Source organism: Eleutherodactylus coqui, chromosome 1 (assembly GCF_035609145.1).
Source record: "Eleutherodactylus coqui strain aEleCoq1 chromosome 1, aEleCoq1.hap1, whole genome shotgun sequence".
Lineage (NCBI taxonomy): Eukaryota > Metazoa > Chordata > Amphibia > Anura > Eleutherodactylidae > Eleutherodactylus > Eleutherodactylus coqui.
The window spans coordinates 76464552-76490938 of record NC_089837.1 but is presented as its reverse complement, the minus strand read 5'-3'; the positions used below and the strand labels follow the sequence as shown (position 1 = coordinate 76490938).

General features: G+C 42.7%; 1 protein-coding gene across 1 annotated transcript in view; it reads right to left on the bottom strand.

The window, feature by feature from the left end:
• MBOAT2 (membrane bound O-acyltransferase domain containing 2) overlaps nt 1-26387 on the bottom strand; it is a 204213-nt gene that overhangs the window by 80025 nt on the left and 97801 nt on the right. Inside the window, exons 4-5 of the mRNA XM_066597492.1 lie at nt 7848-7943; nt 4302-4357 (exon numbers count right to left, since the gene is read on the bottom strand). Coding sequence (XP_066453589.1) covers nt 4302-4357; nt 7848-7943 — 152 coding nt within the window. The remainder of the gene's footprint in view (nt 1-4301; nt 4358-7847; nt 7944-26387) is intronic.

The window sequence follows — 26387 nt, the reverse complement described above, 5'->3', positions numbered from 1 at the left end:
TTAGCCATAATGACACCATAAACTCTCCGGGGTACACTTTTTTACTAACGTCTGATACACTTCAGGTGGTATTTCCATCCATTCATCCTGCAAATGTCTGGTTAGTTCTCTAATAAAAGATGAATGCTGTTCATATTTCCTGACCAAATGTTCCAGTTCCTCCCAAACATGTTCAGTGGAGTTCAGGTCAGGACGCTATGTAGGCTAGTCCAATCATGGAACATCCATATCCTCAAACCAACGTAAAACACCATTGAATTTGTGACGAGGCTCGTTGTCTTGTTGGAAATATTGCTGACCATTTCCGGAGTATTGTCACATTGTTGGCAGCACATTATTGTCAAGGTACTCGTGGTTCTTGCCATTATGACCATGCCACATAAAACATCCCCAGACCATATTGGAGCCTCGGCCGTACTTAAAGGGGTTGTCCCGCGCCGAAACGTGTTTTTTTTTTTTTCAATAGCCCCCCCGTTCGGCGCGAGACAAACCCGATGCAGGGGTTTAAAAAAAACAAAACGGATAGTACTTACCCGAATCCCCGCGCTCCGGTGACTTCTTACTTACCTTGCGAAGATGGCCGCTGGGATCTTCACCCACGGTGGACCGCAGGTCTTCTCCCATGGTGCACCGTGGGCTCTGTGCGTTCCATTGCCGATTCCAGCCTCCTGATTGGCTGGAATCGGCACACGTGACGGGGCGGAGCTACGAGGAGCAGCTCTCCGGCACGAGCGGCCCCATTTAGAAGGGAGAAGACCGGACTGCGCAAGCGCGTCTAATAGGGCGATTAGACGCTGAAATTACATGGCTCCATGGAGACGAGGACGCTAGCAACGGAACAGGTAAGTGAATAACTTCTGTATGGCTCATAATTAATGCACAATGTACATTACAAAGTGCATTAATATGGCCATACAGAAGTGCTGAACCCCACTTGCTTTCGCGGGACAACCCCTTTAACTGTTGGCACAACACACTCAGGCAGAAGGCCTTCCCCAGGCCCCTCCACATCCAGGTACCTCCATCTAATGTGAAGATGGAGTAGTGCAATTCATCACTCCATAGAATGTTCTTCCATTGTTCAACTCTCCAATGACGACTCTCCTTGCACCATTGTAGTCGGGCTGATGAATGTTCTTTGAGAAAACTCGTCAGACATTTGCAGGATGAATTGAGGGAAATAGCAGCTGAAGTGTATCACATGCTAGTAGAAAGTATGCCACGAAGAGTATCCGATGTCATTAGCATCAAATCAGGCCTCACATAGTATTAACAGATGGACACCTGACCAGGAATCAAAAGAAGTATTTTATTTCCAATTACTTTGGGTAGGATAGATTACATAAAATGGTATGAATAGTAGTTATGTTCTAAATCAATACAACATTATTCTGGGTCAATACTACATCAAGCACACTGACCTACTATGTGCACCATTGTCAGAAGGAATGATCTATATGCTTATACAACTCAGGGACAAGTGTGTTTGATAGTTGCAGCAGAGGAAAGGTCAGTGAAGATGAAGGACAAGTGGCATACAGGTGGGTAGGCTGTGGGAAAGGGTAGTCTATCAGAGATAGATAGGTCAGGCTGCATGGGCTACAGTCATTCAGAGTTGATTTCCGTAATTGATGGGTAGTCCCATCAAAATAAGTTAACCCCGAAAGACAGCGAATATTGCATGGGGCCCATCCATTAAGACCCTCACTGGTCCAAATAATAGTCATCTGGAGTATCTATGAATGAATAGAGCGGCGGTCACATGTTCACATTGCTGCTCCAGTTATTTTAATTGGATTGCTGGAGGTAGCCGAGCGTTGGAACTCAAGTATTTGCCCACTGATGGCATTTGGTGGCAGCATAGTCTGCTGTTTACAGGAGGTGATGTGCTGCCGATGTGTGGGCATGGTTATGCCCAAATGAAAGATCCAATCGGCCAACAAACATTTATCTGTTCTTTGGCTGATTGTTGGCATATTCACATGGGCCGAATTAAACAAGTGGCCGTTCAGACATACAAATGTTCATGTCTTATCATTGGCCCATGTAAAAGGGTCTTAACCCGGGAGTTCTTGCTACACACTGTCGTATTGTATCCAGGATATTGGCAATGAGCACCCAAAGGGCTTGTCCTATTCCTAGGAGAGCTAGAAAAGGTACAAAAGTGAATATGAAGAGAAATCCGTGGGACTGAAGGTCTAATAATGAGAGGCTGGAAAAGTAATACATCTGACTTTCTAGTAGCCCAATAAACTGAATTGTGCAACCCGAGTTGCACAATGTGAATTTCACATAATCAGGATGAGATTAACATTGCTTTAACCTACATGGGAATGTCACGTGACTTGTTGGGTTGCATAAAAGTTGCAATTAACTCTAATTTTTGCCAGATGCCAGAACGTCGCTTTGAACACTTTGTGTGATTAAACATCCTGCGTGAATTCAACTGCTGGAAAACATTGGGCACTAAATCTGCTTCTACTATGCAAACAGCTGAACAGTTTGCAATGCAAATAACGTTGCATTACCGGGAAAATAGTACTGCGTAAATGGTCTGTCGAAAGTGGAGATTCCCTTTGAGTTGTTTAAATACACTATGCATAAATCTATACTAGACCGTGGTGCTGGTGCCTTGGGGTACGGAGCTGTGTTTTATGAATGAGAGGGTTGGAAAATGATCATTTAATGATGCAAGAGAGATTTCAGCTAGTCCACAAAATTCTGTGAGCATTGCCCATTAACCCTCCGATGCTGTAGTTAATACCGAGCGCCGGGCTCATTGTTGCCATGCATCTGAGTGCATTCAATTTCATGGCTGTTCTACAGTTCATGCTCAACCTGCCTGGTGTTACCAAGATACCCCTGTGAGTTGTACGTAGTTTGGGGGCCGCTTTGTGGAGCTGGTGAATTAATGCTGAGCTGTAGGCAAGTCACCTCCAGGGGATTGTGATGTCTCGCTAGAAATATCACCTTTGATAAACATGTTTATGAAAAGTTCAAAGACCTGTAATCAATATCGCTCACCTTACAGTGGAGCGTGAATGTAGAAGAGATAGCAGATCGTTGGCGGGGGGTCTTTAGGTAGCTGAAATGCTCTTACGTATACCCCTTCTCTCCGAGCATGTCTGCAAACAGTTTATTAAAGGGGAGTTTTGGCCATAATGCATGTGGAAACTTCTATGTATGATTACAGCATTAGGGCATTAATCCCTTTGTGCCACAGCCTTTTTGCAATTTTTCATTTTTATTTTTACGTCTCACTTTCAGGTACTCTTTCAGGCACCCATAGGAGCCCCAGTTACAGAGAAAAACAACCCCTGTAGTGACATAAGTCACTGGCAGAGCTAGTCAGGGTCTAGTACGACCCTGCAGCTCTGCTATAGCACGTGACCCCCTGGCTCCCATAGTGAAAGTTACTTTTCAGTACACAGTGCTCATTGAGCACTGTGTACTCGGAGAAGGAAAAAGCAGAAAGGGTTAAAACACCCTCCTGCCTTCTCCTCGGGGTTATGAGCTGTTACCAACAGCTGACGACCAGTCCTGCCTCTGATTAATTGCATAGCAGGGGGCTTAAATCCCCACCGTAATTTTACATACTGCTGGGCTTTAAGCCTAGCACCAGGGGCCATATATTTACTGTGCCTGGTCCTAAACAGGTTAAAAATAAAAATAGATTTCTGTCACCATCTTTTGACGGCCATCATTTTTTAAATTTTCAATTGATGCAGCCGTGTGAAGGCTTCTTTTTTGCAGGGTAACCTGTAATTTTTTTATTGGTACCACTATGGGGTACAAATGGCGTTCTAATCGCTTTTTATTCAATTTTTTTCTTGGAGACTGAGTGACCAAAAATGCACAATTCTGGCATTGCACTTTGATTCTGAATGTATTAACCATACAGAATTAAGACAGTTGTACCAGAATTTCAAATTATCCTCTATCCACAGCATAGGGGATAACTTGCTGATTGGTGGGGTCTCACTGCTGAAGAACGCGGGTCCCATTTGCACTGTCCTCCTCATTGTTGGGTTACAGCACCCCACCAGTGAGCAGGAGACCAAATGAGCTATCCTGTGGAAAGCGGAAGACTTTTTGCGGAACAATCCCTGTAATGGCTGAAAATCTCAAAAATGGCAGTTAACCGTAGACATTCCTAGTCATTCTGTTATGAATCAATATAATCTTATTATATGCTCTATAGAAATCAATAAAATAATATAACAGGGACAGAACATTGCCATCAATATACTTTAAACCAAATATTCACTCAAGTATGGTACATCATAAACAGGTCATCTTACCATCTCGGACTTCAAAAGCCAAGCTTGTTATTTTCTGTGTAATGATCATCATTGGCCTTTAAACAAAGAAAATAAATGACATTTTTAAAACAAAAAATGTAATCATAAAAGGCAGAGTGGATTATGAAAAAATGCAAGCAAAATGGTACCGAGTCAATTGCTGGATGATTATATAAAGTTCTACGCTCTACTTGGTGATTCTGCATTTCACAGCTGCCATAAACCATCAATAGCCCAGACCTTATAATATATTCTTCATAGGTTATTCATCACACCAGTTTAGCACATTTTACGTCTTACACTTTTAGGAGTCGGAACAGCGAGTCACGGGACGCAGAGATGATCTTCCTTCCAGAACTAGAAGCTATAAATAGGCTCCTCTCTGCGGAGTCACAAGATGTATAGAAGATCATCTCCCCAGAACTACAAGACACACTGAAGATCCTCTCCCTAGATTAAGAGGCCATACAGAAGACCTTCTGCCCTAACCCACAGGTCACATAGAGAATTCTCTTCTCAGTCATAGATGTCATACAGAAGACCATCTCAGTCACCCATTATGCAAAATTCAAGATTATACCGTTTATCTTTCCAAATTCAAAGGTCATATAAAGGATCCTCTTCCTGTAGTCATTGGTCATGCAGTGCACTAGCCAGAGTCATATCATAGAAATGATCCTCTTTTCAGTCATTTGTCATATAGAATCACAGATCATTGGCCCTCTTCATAGAATCTTAGGTCATGCAGAAGATCATCCTCTTCCCCAAGTCACAGGCCACTCAGAAGATTCTCTATCCACATCCTACCAGACGTATGGAAAGTCCTATTCTCAAAGTTACTGGTCATGCACAAGATCCTGCTTCCAAAGTCACAGATCCTATAAAAGGTCTACTTTTCAGCATCACAGATCATGCCGAATATCCCTTTCCCAGAATCATAGGTCATAAAGGAGATCCTCAACCCGTAGCCATAGGTCATACAGAAAATTCTCTTTCTAGAGTCATTGCTAAAACAGATCCTCACAGAAGATCACCTTTCCAGAATCATAGGTCATACAGAAGCTCATTTTCTTTGAGTCACAAGTTATACAGAAAATATTCTTTCAATCTCAAATACTTAGTTTTGCGCATTGTTGTTTTATGTAGTGGAGAGAGAATACCTAATAAACCTATGGAGACTCAGGGGCGGATTGGGAACCCAAAGTAGCACCATGTTATAGGTGGACCCAAAGTATTAGCAAGTGGGGCGAATGCAAGTAGGCAGGGGTCAACAACCACCAGCCGCAGCGACAAATGGTAGTAGAAGGGAAGAAGTCTTTGCGGCATACATGGCTTGTCACAGCAAATCTTTTATGAAACACAAATCATTTTAGGGCTGAAGGGAAAATTTCCTGGTAAATAATATTAATGACCTATCCTCTCATTGCTCAGGACCCCAGCTAATCAACTATTCGGGTATCTCCTGACAACACCACAACACAGTGTACAAGGCAGAAGGAGACATATACAGACAGGCCTCAACTCAGTCAGTAATAGTGCCACATATAGGCTCCTGCTCAGTAATAGTGCCACATATAGGCTCCTACTCAGTAATAGTGCCACATATAGGCCCCCACTCAGTAATAGTGCCACATATAGGCTCCTGCTCATTAATAGTGCCACATATAGGCTCCTACTTAGTAATAGTGCCACATATAGGCCCCCACTCAGTAATAGTGCCACATATAGGCCCCCACTCAGTAATAGTGCTACATATAGGCTCCTGCTCATTAATAGTGCCACATATAGGCTCCCACTCAGTAATAGTGCCACATATAGGCCCCTACTCAGTAATAGTGCCACATATAGGCTCCTGCTCAGTAATAGTGCCACATATAGGCTCCTGCTCAGTAATAGTGCCACATATAGGCCCCTACTCAGTAATAGTGCTACATATAGGCTCCTGCTCAGTAATAGTGCTACATATAGGCCCCTACTCAGTAATAGTGCCACATAAAGGCCCCTACTCAGTAATAGTGCCCTGAGTTCCAGGTAGAGTAATCATGTGATCAATGTGGCTTGTCTAATGATCACTGAGTGAACAGTTCAGGCATGGACTGTGAAGCCCGAAATGGGTAGAAGTAACAGAGGTGAGTTTAAGGTGTTTTTTTAGTGTATTTAACCAAAAAAAAAATGCTGCGCCTTCTTCAGCCCCAAGACCCTTGTGGTCCACCAGGAATTTTCCCTGTTGGTTCAATGGCTAATTAATCTACCCCTGTGGAGAGGAGTTGAGCCTGTTAACTTCTGCTTGAGACATTTCGGAATAAAAACATTTCAGCCAAATTTGCTAATATTTTATACTACAAATTCTTTCTACCAACGTTCAGAATGCTATTTTGCTTTTGGATTGTGTAAGTCTATGCCGGTATTCCCTTCAAATAGTTCTATGTATTCAAGAAGATAAAAATAGCAGATTTCTCTCTATTCTAAGGATATGTAATTTAAGCATTAATCATACAATTTATAAAATTCATTGTGCGTCACATTAACAACCTTTTTAGAGTAACTAACAATACTTCTAAAGTTCAACCCAAAGGAGGTCATCTTCCTGGAAATCCTATTGGCTCTCTTAATGAAGCAGGCCATGGCCCATTAAAACTCTGAATGAATTTATCAACATTATGGCCTACCTAGGGTGGAGGGTCCAAGACCAATTCCCACCAATAGAAAATATAGAACAGATCCAATACATCTCGAAGATCAATAAGCCTATAATATTAACCCTTTCCAATCCAATTTGTATCCTGGTTTTCCTAGGGGGCTTACTCTTTTCCTGTCGTTATACAATGGTGCTATCTGCTGGCTAAAGCCAGTACTGCATGAGGTGACACGTTGGATAGGCTCCAACAGCAGAGAGGCTGTCAATAAACAGTAAGAGAACCCCAACGGATATCTTCCAACATCAAAGCTGTACAGCCTTAAATCATAATGTCTTCAGAGGTCAGACAGTGGATTGGAAAGGGTTAAAGTTTTTTTTTTTTGTCCATCCCAACACTGGTAATGGGGTTGTCTCATGCAGACATACTATTTCCATATGCCATATTTAATATATATACCTTAGCATGCCCTATGTTGGTTTATAACTGAAATACTCCCACCATATGGTTGGCTGACATGGCCGGACTGACAGCTGAATTCCTGTTGATCAGTTGACTGCCCAACCGGCTTCAGTTTAAAGTAGGGTTGTGTACAAAAGACCAACTCTTTAATGTAATTGGCAGTAATTATACAGTGATTTGCAGGTATCAGGACACAATAGCATTTTAAATAGTTCTAGTAATAATAATGGAAAGTCAGGAAGGCTGAACACTATACTTTACAAAACCTCTACATATTATCAAACTTTATATCAGCTTCATTGTACAAATAAGCACAGTAATGTATTATAGTCATTGCCTGTTCATATATAGGAGGTTCGGCTTACTAGGTCCATTGAAAAAAGTTATCAGGGAATGAAGGTGAGGTTAGAAGAGAAGAACATCTGAATACAATGAGTATTGTACTTACCCAGAAAAATCCGCAGAATACTGTCCGTAATCAAAAATATAGACTCTCGCTATTTGGCACAAGGTGAGGTATCCCAAAGCAAACACAAAGCAGTATCTAGAAATTAATAAAACATGCAATTAAAGCTCACAGTCATGGATTCTGGTGCAAAACTGCTTAGGAATATATTAAAATACTTAACATTAGCATTTTGCATAATTTGCATTTGCACGTCCTGCTCAGTATATGCTGTATACAGTATATGTAGGGTCTGGGAAATGCTCTACTTTTCAACTAAGTTAATTATAAAATGTATAAAGTGCAGTACCGCTTTACAGAGTAACTGTTACCAGACCCCATTAACAGACAGCATCTATAAGACACTCATGGGGGAGGATTTATCAAATGGACTCTCTAGTTTTGGAAGGTAGGGAGTATATTACTTGCAGTAGTTCTTTTCTGCCGCCCCTCCAATCTGCTGGTTCCGTGCCCCATTTGAGGCCATTTTAGACATTCCTAGATGTATCCAGCAATTTTCTAACTACTTAATGCACATTGTGCACTGCTCTCTGATTGGCCAGTGCCAATCACGTGAGCAACTGTGGACAATTAGAGAATAGATTAAGTGCAATGGTAGTCTAATAGGGATTAGGTAGGGTAAAGATTGTGTTGGCCACCTTGGATGGTCGAAATCAGGACCGAGATTCAGAGGGATGGGAGAGAGGAACAGCTGCAAGTAATATACCCCCTCCAGTTCTGGGATAGAATTTATTGCCGAAACCAGAGGGGCGATTTAAGACTGGAGTTCCTAGAATTTATTACGAGGTGTACACCTCAATATATTTGCCTCATTTTTGGCTGTTCATGAGCCAGAAAATTAAATCTATGCTTGCTGTTAACTGGAAGAGATTTGCACTATAATTTACGCCAATTTTTGGTGTAAAATACAGTAAATCTGTGGAGTCATGGGAGGACCCGGCTTCTTCTACTAAACCTATTAACTAACATAATTTAACACATTAGCAAAGTGTGTAAAGCTGAGGAAAAAAAAGACATATGTGCATCTAGTTCAGCCCATTATTCCCCCAATGTCTAAGGGTGATGGATACCACTATGAGCTGTATAAGACTAAGGCCCCATATAGGATTTTCAACTCAATTACGTGGCAGTCTGCAAGGTACACACAGAGACCCCATACAATGAAGCCATAGGCACTCCATGGACGACTGTATGCTCTCCCCTATAACATATTTCCCAGCCATCCCAGATTCGGCAAAACAACCCTGGAAGGCAGGAGACATGTCCCAAACAGATGCCTGGGAGTGGAGTAAAATAAAAACAAAATAACTATACTCACCTCATGTGTTCCTCCTCCAACCATTTGGTCCTTTGCTCACTTCTGGGTTGCACATCTAGTATGTGATCACTACAGCCAATCACTTACCTCAACCGTTCCAACCCTAAGGCCTGGGATTGGTTGTAGTAATCACGAGATCACCCTAGCTAGAAGTGAGCAAGGAACCAAAGCAGAGAGGACCGAGTGGCGGAGGGGCCAAAGAGCTGAGTATAGGCTGTGTTAACTTAAAAGCAACAAAACTAATACTGAGGGGGGGTACGCTGTGGCATAATTAATGAGAAATGGCAAGTCAGGGCATTATTACTGAGGGGAGCATGCAGGGAGACTATTACAGTGAGGGTGACACTAAGGGACACTATTATTGTGAAGAGATCACTAAGGTCCACTATTACTGTGAAGGAGTCACTAAGAGGCACTATTACTGTGAAGGGGCACTATGGAACACTATTACTGTGAAGTGGTCACTAAGAGGCACTTTTACTGTGAAGGGGCACTATGGAACACTATTACTGTGAAGTGGTCACTAAGAGGCACTTTTACTGTGAAGTGGTCACTAAGAGGCACTTTTACTGTGAAGGGGTCACTAAGAGCCACTATTACTGTGAAGGGGCACTATGGAACACTATTACTGTGAAGGGGTCACTAAAAGGCACTATTACTGTGAAGGGGCACTATGGAACACTATTACTGTGAAGGGGTCACTAAAAGGCACTATTACTGTGAAGGGGTCACTAAGAGGCACTTTTACTGTGAAGTGGTCACTAAGAGGCACTTTTACTGTGAAGTGGTCACTAAGAGGCACTTTTACTGTGAAGGGGTCACTAAGAGGCACTATTACAGTGAAGGGGTCACTAAGAGGCACTATTACTGTGAAGGGGTCACTAAGAGGCACTATTACTGTGAAGGGGTCACTAAGGAGCACTTGTACTGTGAAGGGGTCACTAAGGAGCACTATTATTGTGAAGGGGTCACTAAGAGGCACTATTACTGTGAAGGGGTCACTAAGAGGCACTATTACTGTGAAGGGGTCACTAAGAGGCACTATTACTGTGAAGGGGTCACTAAGGAGCACTTGTACTGTGAAGGGGTCACTAAGGAGCACTATTATTGTGAAGGGGTCACTAAGAGGCACTATTACTGTGAAGGGGTCACTAAAAGGCACTATTACTGTGAAGGGGTCACTAAGAGGCACTATTACTGTGAAGGGGTCACTAAGAGGCACTATTACTGTGAAGGGGTCACTAAGGAGCACTTGTACTGTGAAGGGGTCACTAAGGAGCACTATTATTGTGAAGGGGTCACTAAGAGGCACTATTACTGTGAAGGGGTCACTAAGAGGCACTATTACTGTGAAGGGGTCACTAAGAGGCACTATTACAGTGAAGGGGTTACTAATGGGCACTATTACTGTGGTGGCACACAAACCATGTGGCTTAGTGTAAAATGGCCTTGGCCTAATTTAAAAAAAGAATTGCCAGGGCACACTCTATGTAGTAAACATTGCCCCTCTTTTAATTGATAATAAAATGTTGGAAGTGTGCCTACATAATATGATGATTGATGGAACTTGGTATGGACTCTGTTGGAGTCCTGCAGATGCTGACAGAAAAAAAGATCAGTATGCCCAATGGTCCGAGAGGGGATCAAAACAACCCCACAGAGCACCATTAAATGTATAAATCATCAATGTTTAGATACAGGGACACTTAATAGCGGATTCCAATTGAAACATTATTCTGTTCTATGTGATCTTACAGACAAATAGAACACCATCAAACAATCCCTTTAATTTGGCATGATGACGGTGGAGAATAATGCTTACATAGACACCAACAATTAAAATAATGCATTAACATTAGCTGCAATATACAAGCGTTACATTTCATGACAGCTCCTATTTAAAGCAATCTTATCACTACATAGAACATGTCCCTGGGCAGATAACACATGATAACATAACTGAACACATATCATGTACTGTTATGTATCAACTGTTAGGCAGTTCCGTATCCATTTTAATGATAGCTATAAATATCAAAGCGCATTCATACACAATTTGTAATTCACAAATATGATCTGCAACAATTCGGAGATTGTGTTATGGAAATGATACCATTTCGTTAAGTAAATGCAAATAACAGTTTGGGTTGTTAAAGGGGTTGTCAGGGTATGAGCTGAGGATAGCCTATCATCAATAGCTTATTAGCACGGGTCCACCACTAGGAACCCCCAGTGATCGGTATTTAAAGGGGTTTTCCCATCACTTAAAATTGCTTTACAGCCACTGTATACTTCCTGCTTGCTACTGACCAGGACATGTGACTACTGCAGCCAATCACTGGCTATAGAAGGTCACTGCGATGGCCAGTGATTGGTTGCAGCCATTACAGTTCTGATCAGCAGCAATCAGGAAGTACAGAATCTGTAAGTTGACCGCTCAGTCCACATTGCAGCCGACAGGGTCGGTAATGCTGGTAACAGCATGTTGCAATGTGTACGATGCTGTCAGCTTTCAGCCCTGTACACACCGACAATGGACCAGATTACAGCCGATCACTGAGATCCTGAGGATATGTCATTAATTTATAAAAGTCAGTTAACCCTTTACATCTATTTAAATGCAGAATCGTATTTAAATACGATGGTTGAAAGCTCTGTTCACATATAGTTTATTGTGGCCAGACTCATGGCGAAATCCGCTTGGTTTTAGCAACCCATTATGTTCAAAAGGAATCCCTGCAATAGTTCAGGTCAGTTCATATCAATTGACATGTTCATTATTTTTTTTCCAAGTTACTTTTATTAGATTTTTCAAAACATAAATGTAAGCATCACATTGTTTTATACACCGTTGTGTATAAAATGTAAGTAATCACAAAAAGAAAGGTCGCCCGGACATTAATCATAAGTCCCAAAAGGAAAGGTTATACCATTCAGTATACAGAAATCACATGTGCTGAAAAAAAATCAATACTCACCTAGCTGGTGCTGTCTGGGTCTCTGCCGTTGCTCTCCAGACTTGTCATGGCCAATAAAGCATCTATAACTAGTGATGGGGATTGAAATCCACGCCTCCAGCAATAGATTGCTCTGATTGGCTAAGCCAGCTGTCAGCTGACTCAGCCAATCACAGCCAGCGCTGGATGCACCAATCACAGTTATTCATTGATCCTACCCTGAAAATAGAAAGGTTATGACTGCTGGAATGCAAAGCAAAATCAAAAATTCTTCATCTCAAGACCAAAACTAAAGTTTTTTTGTTTTTTTTTACATGAGCCACCTTTACACATCAGGGGTGTAAAAAGACATTGGCTCTTTGTGTTCTAGCCACATCTTCAAAGTGGAATACATATAATCAGCACTAAGAGTGACTCAATCAAATAGTGCAGTTTTATTAGTTGCACTTGTCAGTTGTACAGTTTGGTTAGGAATTCTTCTCCTGTTTTTGCAGCAAGCGACAACTGCATTATAATGTAATGCATCAGAGCTTAAAAGGGAGTTTACAAGAAAACCAAGGGAGTTTACAAGTCTATGACTCCCCCATTAAACTTGATCTAGTCTTGAATCACTCCCACTAGTGACTGAAGTCATTCCAAATATAACACAGATTAAACAATACCCTAATGTATTGGGATGTGTAGGTACGAAGGGAGAGGCCAAGCGAATACAATCACTTACTATGCATCTGCTGAACCTTCCAGTCTACATATAAAATAATGCAATAAGCACAAAATAAAAGTGATATTCATATCGCGTAGGCTTTGACTTTGTACTTGAACATTCATTGCATTTTTTCCTTACAACGGAATAATACTATAAGAAATATAGATGTCTACACTAATATAAAAAATGAACAAGTCACTACCTCCTCCATGATTAGTACACCCCTCTCCTGCTGCGGTTATGATTCCCATGATCTGATTGATTACATCCTTTTCTTGCTTCTGGTCACTTTACCTTTTTGAGTACAGGACTGTATGTGACAGGGTATCACATAAGTGAACAGGTCACTGCCTGCTTCAAGATCAACCTACTCCTCTCCTGCTGCTATCATGATTCTCATGATGGGAATGGTTACCAGTTGTTCTTGCTCCCCAACTTTACGTTATTTCTCTGGTCCTTTACAGACGTGCTGTGCATTCACTAACATAATCACATAAGTGAACAGGTCGCTGCATTCTTAAAGATCAACACACTCCTCGCCTGCTTATGTGACTATTTCTGTAAAGAGGAATAGGTTGTACTTATTTGCCAATGTTATGTTCTTGTCCCAGTCCCATACATGTTCTTGTTCTCACTGACATAGTCACATAAATGGATAGGTCATTGACGCCTCAAGCTCAGCATGCTCCCCTCCTGCTGCGGTTATGATTCCCATGATCTTTTTCACCATCTTTGACCCTTTCAAAGGCAACACTTAAACCGCATTCAGACGGGCATATGCAAGTACTGCCTGTCTGATCGCTGAGAACAGTGGACATTGCTTGTCCTATTCTCGTCTGTGATATGAACCAGAATAGGACATTCTATGATTTTTTTCACAAGGACCATCAATCCTTGTGAAAACTCACACATGTGAATAGCCATATAGGCTATAATGGGTCTACCTTCTGGCCATCTGAATAAGGCCTAACACAATCATGACTCACACCCCTGGCCACGACTGCATGCAGACCTCTTTCTCTTTTTAGATGCTCAGCTCCGGCATCCGCTACAGCAGTGATTGCACCAGAGGGCTCCACCACTTTCATAAAGGGCCAATGTACTCCTCATTCTTTGCCAATAGTCTGTCTTCCATGATATATCAGGCATCCTCCCCCATGTGGAGGGTGCCCGAGTATTGTAGTCACTTTTTGTCTCGCTCAAGATGTTTCTAAAGTTTATTCTGATTCTCCGGTTCCTGACATCCCTAAATGTTCTTGTCTCTGTCCCAGACCCCCGGCTTGATATTCTGACTACAGATCTGTTCGCTGCCTGCCCTGACCTTTGGTGTGCCTTACTATGCTTACCCTGTTCTCCGTGATTTGACCTCTGGCTTTTTACTTGAGCTGAAGTGTGCCACCTTCGCCAACCCAGACTGTCCCGTTCACACCCTTAGTAGCTGCCACACTATTGGGACCATTTCTTGAGCAACGGCCTGGGGTCCCTGCAGCGAAATCCAAATCATGATTGGTGGGGATCAAGGGTTAAAACAGTGGTACCTCAGGTGTAGTCTCAGGATTTGGCCCAAAGCCTAAGTAGTGTGTGATACAGTGGATCTACATCTGCTGAGCCTGACAACAATTACATAGGTAGATGGGTCACTGCCTCCTTTAGAATCAACACTCTAATTCCGCTGCTGTCATCATTTTCATTGTCTGATTACTTACAGAATGTTCTACTCCACCCACTTTAGAAGTAGAAACATTATTATTTACAAGGATAAAGATACAGAACAAACCAAAGAAAAAGATACAAATACAGAAGAAAATAACCTAGAAATGATTTGCTACTTTAGGTCTTTAGATAAACAGATCCCCTCTTGTTTGTACTGTAATATGCCAAATTCTAAGCATATTAAAAAAAAAATCTGCTGTGTAGGCGGCATTTAACCTTCAGCGGGATTATATATGTTGATAAAAGCTGTCCTTCCTTTGAAACACATCTGTAGCAGGATATAGATGAGCAACCAGACACAGAAGGAATCAGAATGCTACTTCACACTCCAGGATCGCCATATGCCATCCAAGGCGATGTCAGATCTCTGCTGTGCTCCATGTTTTCTGACATCATCCTCCTGGATTTCCCATGGAAATAACCTGGCATATTCTAATTAACAACCTCTCATTAGCATGAAATGTCAACGAAGAAAGAAATTCTGCCAGATCCGACTAAGACCATGCTGCACAAGTTCCAAAAAGTGAATGAACAATGTACAAAACTGTGACAAGTAACAGTGTAGTTGTCAGGGAGCAGCCATATATAAAGGGTGGAAGTGAAGAATGTGCAGCTTCCAGAAAGAAATCCATCTGTCAGCTAAAATTTCATGTTATACACTTCTATTTTAGGAAACTAGGTCCTCGTGAATAAAAACTTTCTTCCAGATTTATGTTGTACAGATCTGTAATAGGTCACCCATGTATGCGCCCAAAAATGAACTTTTCGGTGCCCCAATATTGTACGGAAGCACTTGGCGGATTTTTCTCACTAATTATGTATGGAAAAAAACATGACATTTGAACCCTGAGCATTGTATATAGTGCCAACTTATTCCGCAGCACTTTCAGGTAAAGTTTTTTTAAATGTATTACCCCCCCAGCAAGCTGGGTACTCATTTTACCGAACTTGGAAGGATGGAAGGCTGAGTCAACTATAAGTCGGTAATCTGAACCAGGCGGAGATTGAACTCGCAACCTTCAGGTCGTGAGCCAGAGCTTAGAACTGCATACTGCCACCTTAACACTCTGCCGCACATGCAATAAATGGTGTAATTAAGGAAAAACATCCAGTGAAAAAAAATCCCGTGAATGTAAAGAACTTGCTAAATGAAAGGCATTAGAGGAGGATGCCTAGAGTCGCTCTGAGAAACAAATGGTGCATAGTCAAGGAAATTACAAACAAATACAACACCAGTGCTCCAACTATTGTGTTTTAATGCACACCTTATCATTACTTCATACAAATTGGCTTCAACAGCGGATGACCGCTTTGAGCCCCATTGCTGTCTAAAGGCAAGACTTCAGTGGACAGTGGAAAAACATTACCTGGTCAGATGAATCCAGATTTCTCTTACACCATGCTGATAGGAGAATCAGAATTTGGCATGTAGTGGGAGAAGGGGTCCTTTCTGCCAATGTGTCTGTGTAGGACTTTTTTAAATTTGTTTAATTACTAGGATTACATTGCAATTGTATTATTGGTCCTGTATTATTGGACCTCCCCCATGCCTAGTCCTGCGGCAAAACTGCTACTCTAAACCGCCTAGGATACAGTACCGCTGCTTCTGCCTGTATGAGAATGACAAACTCTGCTGCTAAGGGAATGTCCAGATACATTTAAGCAAAGCTGTTCCTGTCCACCATCAGGGCTTCGAGCACTTTTTTATTTTTATCTCGAGAGGGGTTAAAAGGGAGATGGTGGGATTATACCAAGGGCTGAACTGATTTAGGGGCGACAGAGAGCCTAACTCAAAGAGTGGTTGCCAGCATTCTATGGGCCATGAGTTAATATAGCAGTACATCCACGCTATATGTAATGAGGCTTTAGAGGATTACACCACTTTGGAGTACCCCTGAGGGACATTGCTCCGATTAACATTGGGGCAGTAAGGCGTTATTCTATCGCATTACTCATGAGTATTCCTATGGGTTAACCATAGTATGTGCAATGAGCAACACAGCTCCAAATTTTCGTATTACTCATGAGAACCTCAGAGGCATATTTCTCTGATTAAACAGGTGGCATCAAACCCCTGTTAACTACAACAACAGTTGCCCTTCACCCCTAACACTACGCTTATTCTAATACTTGGGTGTGGATGCACCTTTGGTATGTAACTCTGAATTGGCGTAGCATACTCCCTATATGATATATAGCAACCTGTTGCCCTATGTGCTCGTCTATTGTATGATCAGTACATTTTGTTGAAATTGTACGCAGCACTGACCATATGGGCTGCCTCTAGTGGGTAGCATATAATTCTGAGGAACATTCCTTTAATATTCACTTCCTGATGATCCGTGGTACTCACGGGGTAACGCGTCGAAGAATTAATCTTATAAAAGGGAATGAAACCTCAATTTACACTAAGTGTAGTAATGTATAACACCCCAGTACATCTACACCTAATGAGGTCTTATACACTCCATGGACTCAGAGTACTACATTATTGCAAAGTGACCCTGTGACCCATCTATAGTCACTTTGTCACTTTTTTCTAGTACTTAAAGGGGTTGTCCCGCGCCTAAACAGTAAAAAATTTTTTTTGCCCAGTCCCCCAGGTACTCCAAAGGAATACCGCTGCCATGTGTTATTTAAAAAAAAAAATTCTCTTACCTGAATCCCTGTTCAGCATCTTTAAAAAGTCTTCTTTCCAAGATGGCGGCGCTGGTCTTCTCCCACGGTGCACAGCGGGTCTTCTCCCATGGTGCACCGTGGATGTTCTTCTGCAGTCTGCGCTCCACTGCCGATTACAGCCACCCCATTGGCTGATCGGCACCACGTGACAGAGGCGGAGCTACGCGATGACGCGGAGAAGAGGGAGGAGCCAGGACGCAGCTCGTGAGCCCGGACCATCCAGAAGAGGAATCGTCTCTGCGCAAGCGCGACTGTTCCTGCGACCAGAGGAGAAGTTTGGTCGGCGCCATGGAAACGGGGACGCCAGCACGGGGGGGGGGGGGACCCCCTGTAGGTAAGTAAATAACTTCCGTATGGCCAATATTTAATGCACGATGTATATTACAAAGTGCATTAATATGGCCATACAGTAGTGTTTAACCTCACTTGCTTTCGCAAGGGACAACCCCTTTAATAAGCCATCGATACTTACATCGAGCCTATTTTTCTTGAGGAGCCATTTACACACATTTATTACTGTGGGTATCCTTTTATGGCCCCACAGTAGCGTAATTGAAAATACATTTGGGTTGGTTGACACCATCTGCACCATCTAGTTTGGTCACCAACCCTCATAGCGTGCTACCCTTTTGTCTGTTTATCTTTAATAAAATTATTTATTTTAACTAGTCTAAACTGTGAAGGGCTTCAATATAATTGTTAGACTACTTCCCCTGTGAATTCATTACTGACTCCATGGTTTACTTCACGATGTGGGGATCCCTCCAGTAATGCCTTGTCATGACTCGAACCCAGGAGCTCCTGTGTTCCAGGAGGCAGTTCTACCTGCTGAGTTATCAAGCCCTTTGGATAGCTCCCCTGCATGTCCTTGTCCTTGTTTCCTTGATCCTTATCCAATTCCTGTTTTGGCTCCACTCTGTTTCCTTGATTGAAACATGTTATAAAAGCCTGGCCCTTCCTCCAGGTTCTTGCGCAAATATTGTGCTCCCAGCCTATAGTCAAGCTCCCCTACCTGCCTCCTCCCCCTTCCACAATTACTCCCTTTGCACCGACCTCTGGCTTCACCTAGACTACGCTACCTGCCTGCTCCTTTGTACCACAACTGATGCTATCCGTATACTGACTTCTGGCTCCACCTTGACTACGCTACCTGCCTGCTCCTTTTTATCACAACCGATAGTACCTGTGTACTGACGTCTGGCTTCCCCTGACCATGCTACCAGCCCGCACTGGTTGCAATAAGAGGCTCCAAACCTGCACATGATCATTACACACCCATTACTACCTTCTTATTGGCTCCATACGTGGGGGACTCCTGGGGACAGAATTCCACACCTGGGGCTATGTTCTTGATACTATGTTGAGCCACGTTCTGCCCCCACTATCACCGGCCAATACTCCCTTTCAGGCTCAAGCAGCATGAATCTTTGATCCCTTCCTGTCAGCTGTTCAGAACATGTCAGTACAAAGATCTCCTGTCTGCATGAGCCAATATTCCGGTAGAAGGGCTTGAACATCTGGTGGAATCTATATCAATACCACGACAAATTGCTGGGGTTGCGAAGATCAAAGAAGGTCCAATACACTACTAGATGTGGGCTACAATAGGGGGCTATTTAGTGTAAACTGCCTACTCAGTTTAAGACCTTTTAAATTTCACATATGGCTCCATATACTCAAACTGAAAGTTTTATTTCCATTTGAAAAGGGGTGTTCCAATAATACTATCTTGTAAGAGATCAATCAAATGTCTGAAGAACACATTCATGTAAATTCAAACCTAGAACCCCCATCGACACCTTGAAAACTTGGGTCATTGTGCCTCTTCTCAGCAAAAATAGATATGACTTTTAATAATCGAGGCACCATAACGCCCAAGATGAAAGCTGCTTTATATATTTCCGGAAATATTAAGAAAAAATGGTCTTTTCTTCAGCTCACCATGCTTCCTCTCAGCAGGGCTATTCAACAAAGCAGCGGGGATCCTTTCAAAGCCAAAGAAGACTCTTAGCTGAGGACAAAAGCTTGTAGTGAACATTCAATCTGACATCAAACGTCTTAAAATCTGTCACAATACGGCAAACACTACACACATATATATTTATAGTATATACTATAATATATATAGTTCTGTATATATCGTTATTTGGTAGACCTTTCAACATTTGACCAGAGGAGAAAAGTGTCATTACTTCAAAAAGCAAAAAGAAAAAGAACAAAACTGTGGAGCCAAAGCTTTAATTCATCTATCCAAGACACTAACAAGACAAAGCGCCTTTTGTGAATCCAGCTATGAAGAATGTGCTCCGCTGCCATTCTATGAATCTCTGTATTATACGGACAGCCGTTAGTAATGTTGTAACTCAGCAGCTTACTGCAGCTGCACATTATATCCCGGCCCGATGAACTTCTCACAAAAACAGCAGTTATTCCACCAGGCGCTGGCAATAATATCACCAATAGATTCTAACAAACTGCACTCTGACTTTCTACTAAGTTGTACATATATGCAAGATGGTAAAGTACTGAACAGCATTGTATCCTGTGATCTTTACCAAGAGGACATTAGTAATATCAAGGGTGGTGAACGATGAGACCTGAGAAATATCAAGAGATGATTGGCTGAGCCAGCAGCGCTCGTGATCCAATCACAGCACTCTCTTGCTGGAGGCGGGGTATTCAAAGCCCCATCACCAGAAAGAGAGTGCTGTGTCAACGCTGAGGACATGGCAGCCTGCCGCAGCATGGGAGACCAGCGCGAGGGACTCAGACGCCGGCTGCTAGCAGAGTATTGCAGTTTGTTTGTTTTTTCATGTAGTTTAGCTAGGGTTTATTTTCGTGGGAGGGCCCACTGGGTAAGGGTTGCTTCTGTGGACATATGGATATGAGTTATCGGAAGTCGTCACAGCTCTGTTAGAGGCGGAAGACTTTCCATGCTAGCTGCGGTATAGGAGGAGGAGGGTCGGCAAGCCTGGTGAGATCAGGGCTTACGAAACCCTGTCGTGTTTCCGGATTCAAGAAATTGGGTATGGACTAGTGATTGCAAACAGATTGTTCCTCTTTTACCCATGCACCAGCGATAATCGTAGCATTGGAAGGGTTAATAGTTTTAAAAGTTTTAAAAAGAGTTTTTAAAATGTTACAAAAGTTTGTTACTAAAGCTGTGGCCTACCCCATGTTTAAAAGTCAGAAGTAGAGATGAGCGAGTATACTTGCTAAGGCACATTACTCGAGCGAGTAGTGCCTTAGCTGAGTATCTCCCTGCTTGTCTCTAAAGATTCGGGGGCCGGCAGGGGGATCTCTCTCTCTCTCCCTCTCTCCCCGCCGCAACTCACCTGTCACCCGCGCCGGTCCCCGAATCTTTATGGACGAGCGGGGAGATACTCGGCTAAGGCACTACTCGCTCAAGTAATGTGCCTTAGCGAGTATACTCGCTCATCTCTAGTCAGAAGTAGTGCGAGTTTTTGTTATAATTTAAGTAAGGGAGCGAGACGGTTAGGTGAAGTACCTCTAGTCGTCTCTTTCCCCACCTCTCCTTTCTTTTAGATCTTTTTGGTTTCCCTTCCCCATCTACCTGGGTTAGTTGTCCTGCAGGAGGAAAAGTTATGGTTCATAGATAGGTAGAAGCCAACTACGTGTGGGAAGTATTGGAATGGAACGTGGATTTCTCCTATCGGAGCCCATCTTTCATTATTTAAAGGGATGGAACTACAGATCCCCATCGAGGGATTACATCCTCCCCACATTGTTTTATTTTCCACTCGGTTGGTTATAAGACCAAGAGATTGGTGAACCTGTTTAGGCTAGTAGTTTTGTGACATATCAGCAATGATGAAAAACGTGCATTCTCACTTTTGTTTTGTTCTGCTTAGTTATTACTTTTACATGACCTAACAATGTTATCAATGATGTTTTTGGGGAGAAAAAAGGAGAAAAACATTTATAAATAAAGGAATTTATTTTTAAAAAACCCACAAAAAAAACCTTTTTAAATGAATAAAATACCCCAATAAAAAAAGGCAACACATAATAAATAGTTATTTCTATGTTTGGAACAACCCAAACAATAAAAATATTTTGTTATTTATCTTGCTTTGTGAACACCGTAAAATCATTTTAAAAAAATGAATGCCTACATTGCTATTTTTCTTTTGTTTGCCTCCCTAAGATAAATAAATAAAAAGAATTCCAAAAGTCACGTGTACCTCAAACTGGTACCAATAAGAAAATCTAAAACTCTTACCACAAAGAAAACAACACCTCACACAACTTAATTGCTGGAAAAATAAAAATATTATGGGTCTTAGAATACGATGGTGCAGATTTAGGCCTTAGTCAGACGGGTGTTTTTAGCCGCGATTTGCGCATGCGCATGCGTCCGGCGATTTTATAAAACCATTGCTTTGCAATGGTACCGGACACATGAGCTCTTTTTATGCGCTCGTCCGATAAATTATAGAACAGAAATCGCAGATCGCACCTATGTGTTATCTGCGATTTCTGTTCTCTTCTCTATATGCGCTCAATGGGGCCAGCGGCAGCAGCGCCGACCCCATTGAGAACATATAGAATACAAATCATTCTTCTCTGCCACAGCTGTAACAGCTGTGGCAGAGAAGAACAATGTTTGCCCATTGAATTCAATGGAGCCGGCAATACAACCGTCTCCATTGAAAGCAATGGGCTGCCGGCGAGCGCTGGATGAATTTTCGGGAAGGGCTTAAATATATAAGCCATTCCCTGCAATTCATCCTAAAATGTGTTAAAATAAAAAAAAATTGTATACTCACCTTTCCGCAGCAGCCGGAGTTCTGCCGCGGCCGCTGTCAGTTCTCCTGAACTGCTTCTCGGCACTTTTAAAGCCCTGCCGGCTGAATGATCTGCCTCTGATTGGTCACAGCCTGACCGGCACGGATTTTAAAGCCCCGCCGGCTGAATGATCTGCCTCTGATTGGTCACAGCCTGACCAATCAGAGGCAGGTTTCACTCACACACCCATTCATGAATTCATGAATGGGTGAGTGACTGCTGCCTCTCATTGGCTCAGCGGGAGCTGCCCCTGATTGGTCCCGCTGAGCCAATGAGAGGCAGCAGTCACTCACCCATTCATGAATTCATGAATGGGTGTGTGAGTGAAACTTGCCTCTGATTGGTCAGGCTGTGACCAATCAGAGGCAACTCATTCAGCAGGCGGGGATTTTAAAGCCCCGCCGGCTGAATAGTGCCGAGAAGCAGTTCAGGAGAACTGACAGCGGCCGCGGCAGAACTCCGGCTGCTGCGGAAAGGTGAGTATACAATTTTTTTTTATTTTAACACATTTTAGGATGAATTGCAGGGAAGGGCTTATATATTTAAGTCCTTCCCGACAATTCATCCAGCGCTCGCCGGCAGCCCATTGCTTTCAATGGAGACGGTTGTATTGCCGGCTCCATTGAATGCAATGCGCTGGACAGCTCCGGCCCGTTTCTAATGAAACGCGGCTAGGAGCAGATTTTCGGGCGTTTTTTCGGCCGATTTTTCGGCGCCGGTCACGCGATTTGCGCATGCGCATCCGTCATGCGATGCGCAAATCGTGCGAAAAACCGCCCGTGTGACTAAGGCCTTAATAGTTTTTCTTTAAAAAAAATTTTTTTTTTATTTACTAATAGAACAATACAATAGAATTATTGCACAATAGAAACACAACATAAACCTGGTATTGCAATAATCGTGCTGATCCAGATAAGAAAATTATAAAATTATTTTTACAGAATGGTGAACACTTTTTTGGAGGGGGAAGGGAGTTCCGTCTGTCCCCCCCAAAATTTAATAAAAGTTATACATCACATTTTATGTTCCAAAAGGATCCCATTAAAAATACAACTCAGCCCACAAAAAAATCCCTCAAGCTATGGTCATCGAGTTATGGCTCTTGCAATGCCACTATGAAAATCACTTGATGTTAAAGACACAAAATAGGCCGGTCACGAAGGGTTTAAATAAGAGCTGATCTGGTTGATCAGTGCTCGTCAAACGATCTAAGGGGTCCTATGTTCACAGAAGCAATAAGTGAACTGAAGCCAATATCAGCAGTCAAAAGTCTATATAGGAAAGTTCTGGTTAATAGAGAGCAGGGAAGCTGCTTTTACCTGGAGACCCCAAACAGTGGCCTATAGGTGGCTGCTCCAGGATGTAGACTCTGGTCAGCAGACTGGGAGAGTTGTAGTGGGTCAAACTGGAAGAGGAGAGGGTCATCATGGGGGTAAGTGGCAAGTCAGATGGACCAGGTCACAGCAACCGTTATCCGATTTTGTCAGTTGACATTCAAGGTAAGACAGTCATAAACAATGATGAATAATAGCCATGGACAGAGGCGTAACTTGAAGCTTCTGGGCCCCCATGCAAAACCTGTAACAGGGCCCCAAACTATAATGCTTTATTCATAGTACTCAGCTCCCTATATGGAGAAGAGAAGCCTTATGGGCCCCCTAAGGCTCTTGGGCCCAAGTGCAATCCTCTATAGTTACGCCCTTGGCCATGGATGGAAGTCAGACCACTAATTGGATCACTAAACAGTAAAGGCATAGTCCTGCAAAATGGACTACAGAAGTTGTGATACTTTTGGAAGTATTCTTAGGTGGCAGGGGCGAGCTACATATACTATACTGACCGTACTTCTACCATTGGGCTACCTACTGCTATGACAAACACCAAATGCACAATAATGGATGCATTTTCATTCTAAATTCTCTTTATCTTTCCACAAAAATCTGCAGTTTTAGTGAAACAAAGTCAAGATAATTTTAATGTAAACTTGTCATCGTCTGAGTTAGAGATGCCATGGTAACCGGCCTTGTGAGAGCTGAGGAATCTACGCAATAAAAGCCAGCAAGACATATTCAACACATGGCAGTATTGCTGGCTAGTATGATATTTGTTTTATTTTTACTTCGGCATTCATAATCCTTTATGTGGGAGTAAGGAGAGCCCTGCAAGGGGCATGTACGAAACAAGTGTCCGGCTGGACACACACCGAGACATAGGCACATGTACATCCACTAACGTGTATAGTAATGCAATTATAGCATTAGGATGATGTTAGTAGACGTATAACCGTCTATGACTAATATTAAGGAATGCGGAGTTTGGTCAGGATACTATTTTAGAATTAATATATCGTAATAAAGTACTAAAAAAGCAGAACAACATTTCTTATACATGACTGTTAAAGGGTACTCTGGGCTTTTTTCACTGATGACCTATCCCGATCGTCCTGCCCGCTGGCTTCACTCCCATTGAAATCATTGGGAGTATTGCCCCGATACGCCCTGCTTGGGACAGGGCATGATGACCTGATCGTGGCCCTGAGTAGGAAGTATCAAGACAATGCGGTGCTCCTACTGATTTCAATAGGAGTGAAGCTGGTGCTGCCCTGGCTTCCTCTGACGCATGATGATACATGGGTCAGTGCAGACCTCTGACCCATGAGCAACTTCCAACAAGGCCTAGCCATCAGTGCTAGACTAGCCGGACCAGGATTTCATACACTGCCAACCTCATGGGGTTTTCTTGTGCAACGGTGTGAAGAGTTTGGAGAGATCGAGAAAAAACATCCAGCAAAAGGGGATCCTGTGGATGTGAAGAACTTGACAACGAAAGTGGTCAGGAGAGGATGTTAAGAATCATTCTGACGAACAGTCAGGCAAACTGTAACTGAATACAACACTGGTGAGCCAACTAAGATAACAATGTACAACTCGTCGTTTCTTAGCATGGATGGCCTATAACAGCAGATGACCAGTTCGGGGGTTCCAATGGGCAAAAGTGGATCACTTAGAAGTAGAAAAATATTGTCTGGTCAAATGAATCCAGATTTCTGTTTCTCTTTGGTAATGGGAGGGTCACAATTTACATGTAAAGCATTACATACATTAATGAGGGGTAACATCTCTCCTTAGGGAGAGCACCAAGAAGGTGGGTGAGGAGACTTATAAGGTCATCCCTGCTCCTCTGGGTAATATGCAAATAAGGAAGATGGAACAATACCTCTACAGCGCCAGAGAGACCGAAGTAAATGATGACCAAATGGATCTTGAACACTGAAAGCTGCCAGATATGTGATGATGGCCTACAGTGACTAAATTTGCACATGCTTGACTGACGCTTCACGGACTTCGCAGACTGACTGACGCACGTGACCATTAGCTTGAGGGTTTATTATGTACTGATATTTGTACCGGATAGTTAAGGATGTCTATTGGTTATGCAGGGTGTTCAGGATGGACATGTACTGGAACGGCAAGACACTTTATAGAGGCGCTACGCACCAAAGAGAAGCTATAATATAAAAGTGATGTACCAGTGTCTTGATGTACCATTTGCACCTGCGGTGCGTGGAGTCCAAGAGTAGGCGGAGCTCTGTATTTACGTGTACAGGAGAGAGACGGTGTGTATCATGTTCAGATGGCACCTACGGTACACTGAGGCCACGATGTTAAGAGCATGCTGCAGACCTCTCAAAATGAAATGTGTGGCACTAGTTGTGAAGAAGGACAGTAACCAGAAAGATGGAAGTGCCTTGCCTTTCCCCGAGTTGAGACATTTTCTTATTGTGGAATGCTGGTTACAATTTGGAACCAGCATTCCACATTTTAATGTGGAATGCTCGGTTCAAGCACAGAGCCCTCCAGTGCAGCAGAAAAATTAATCAAGTTCAGTAAAAATGATATTTTACAAAAAAATGTGGCCTCCGACTTGTCTGTCAGCTCGAAATGCATAAGCAGAGAACAATGGCGAAGGTTTTTATATGTTAGTGCATCTAATCTAAGCAGAGTGCTAGGCTTTCGTTTATTCCTATGCTGATTAGACTATCTCACGCTGTGTGCATCTGCAGGGAGAAGTCTACATAAAAGGTGAGCTAACATTTTTCTGTATTCCTGGTAGATATTACATGGGTGTTCAGCAGAGTCAAAGACACTTCTAACTGGTGAGTCAGTAGGGGTATAGTTTCTCATTAGGGAGAGCACATAGAAGGCGTAAGAAGACTTATAAGGCCATGCATGCTCCTCTGGGAAATGTATGCAAATGTGAAGATAGAATAAGGCCTGTCACCCATTAGAATGCAGCAGTCCTGCAAGTCAATGTCAGATCTTTTAACAAGCCTTGTAACA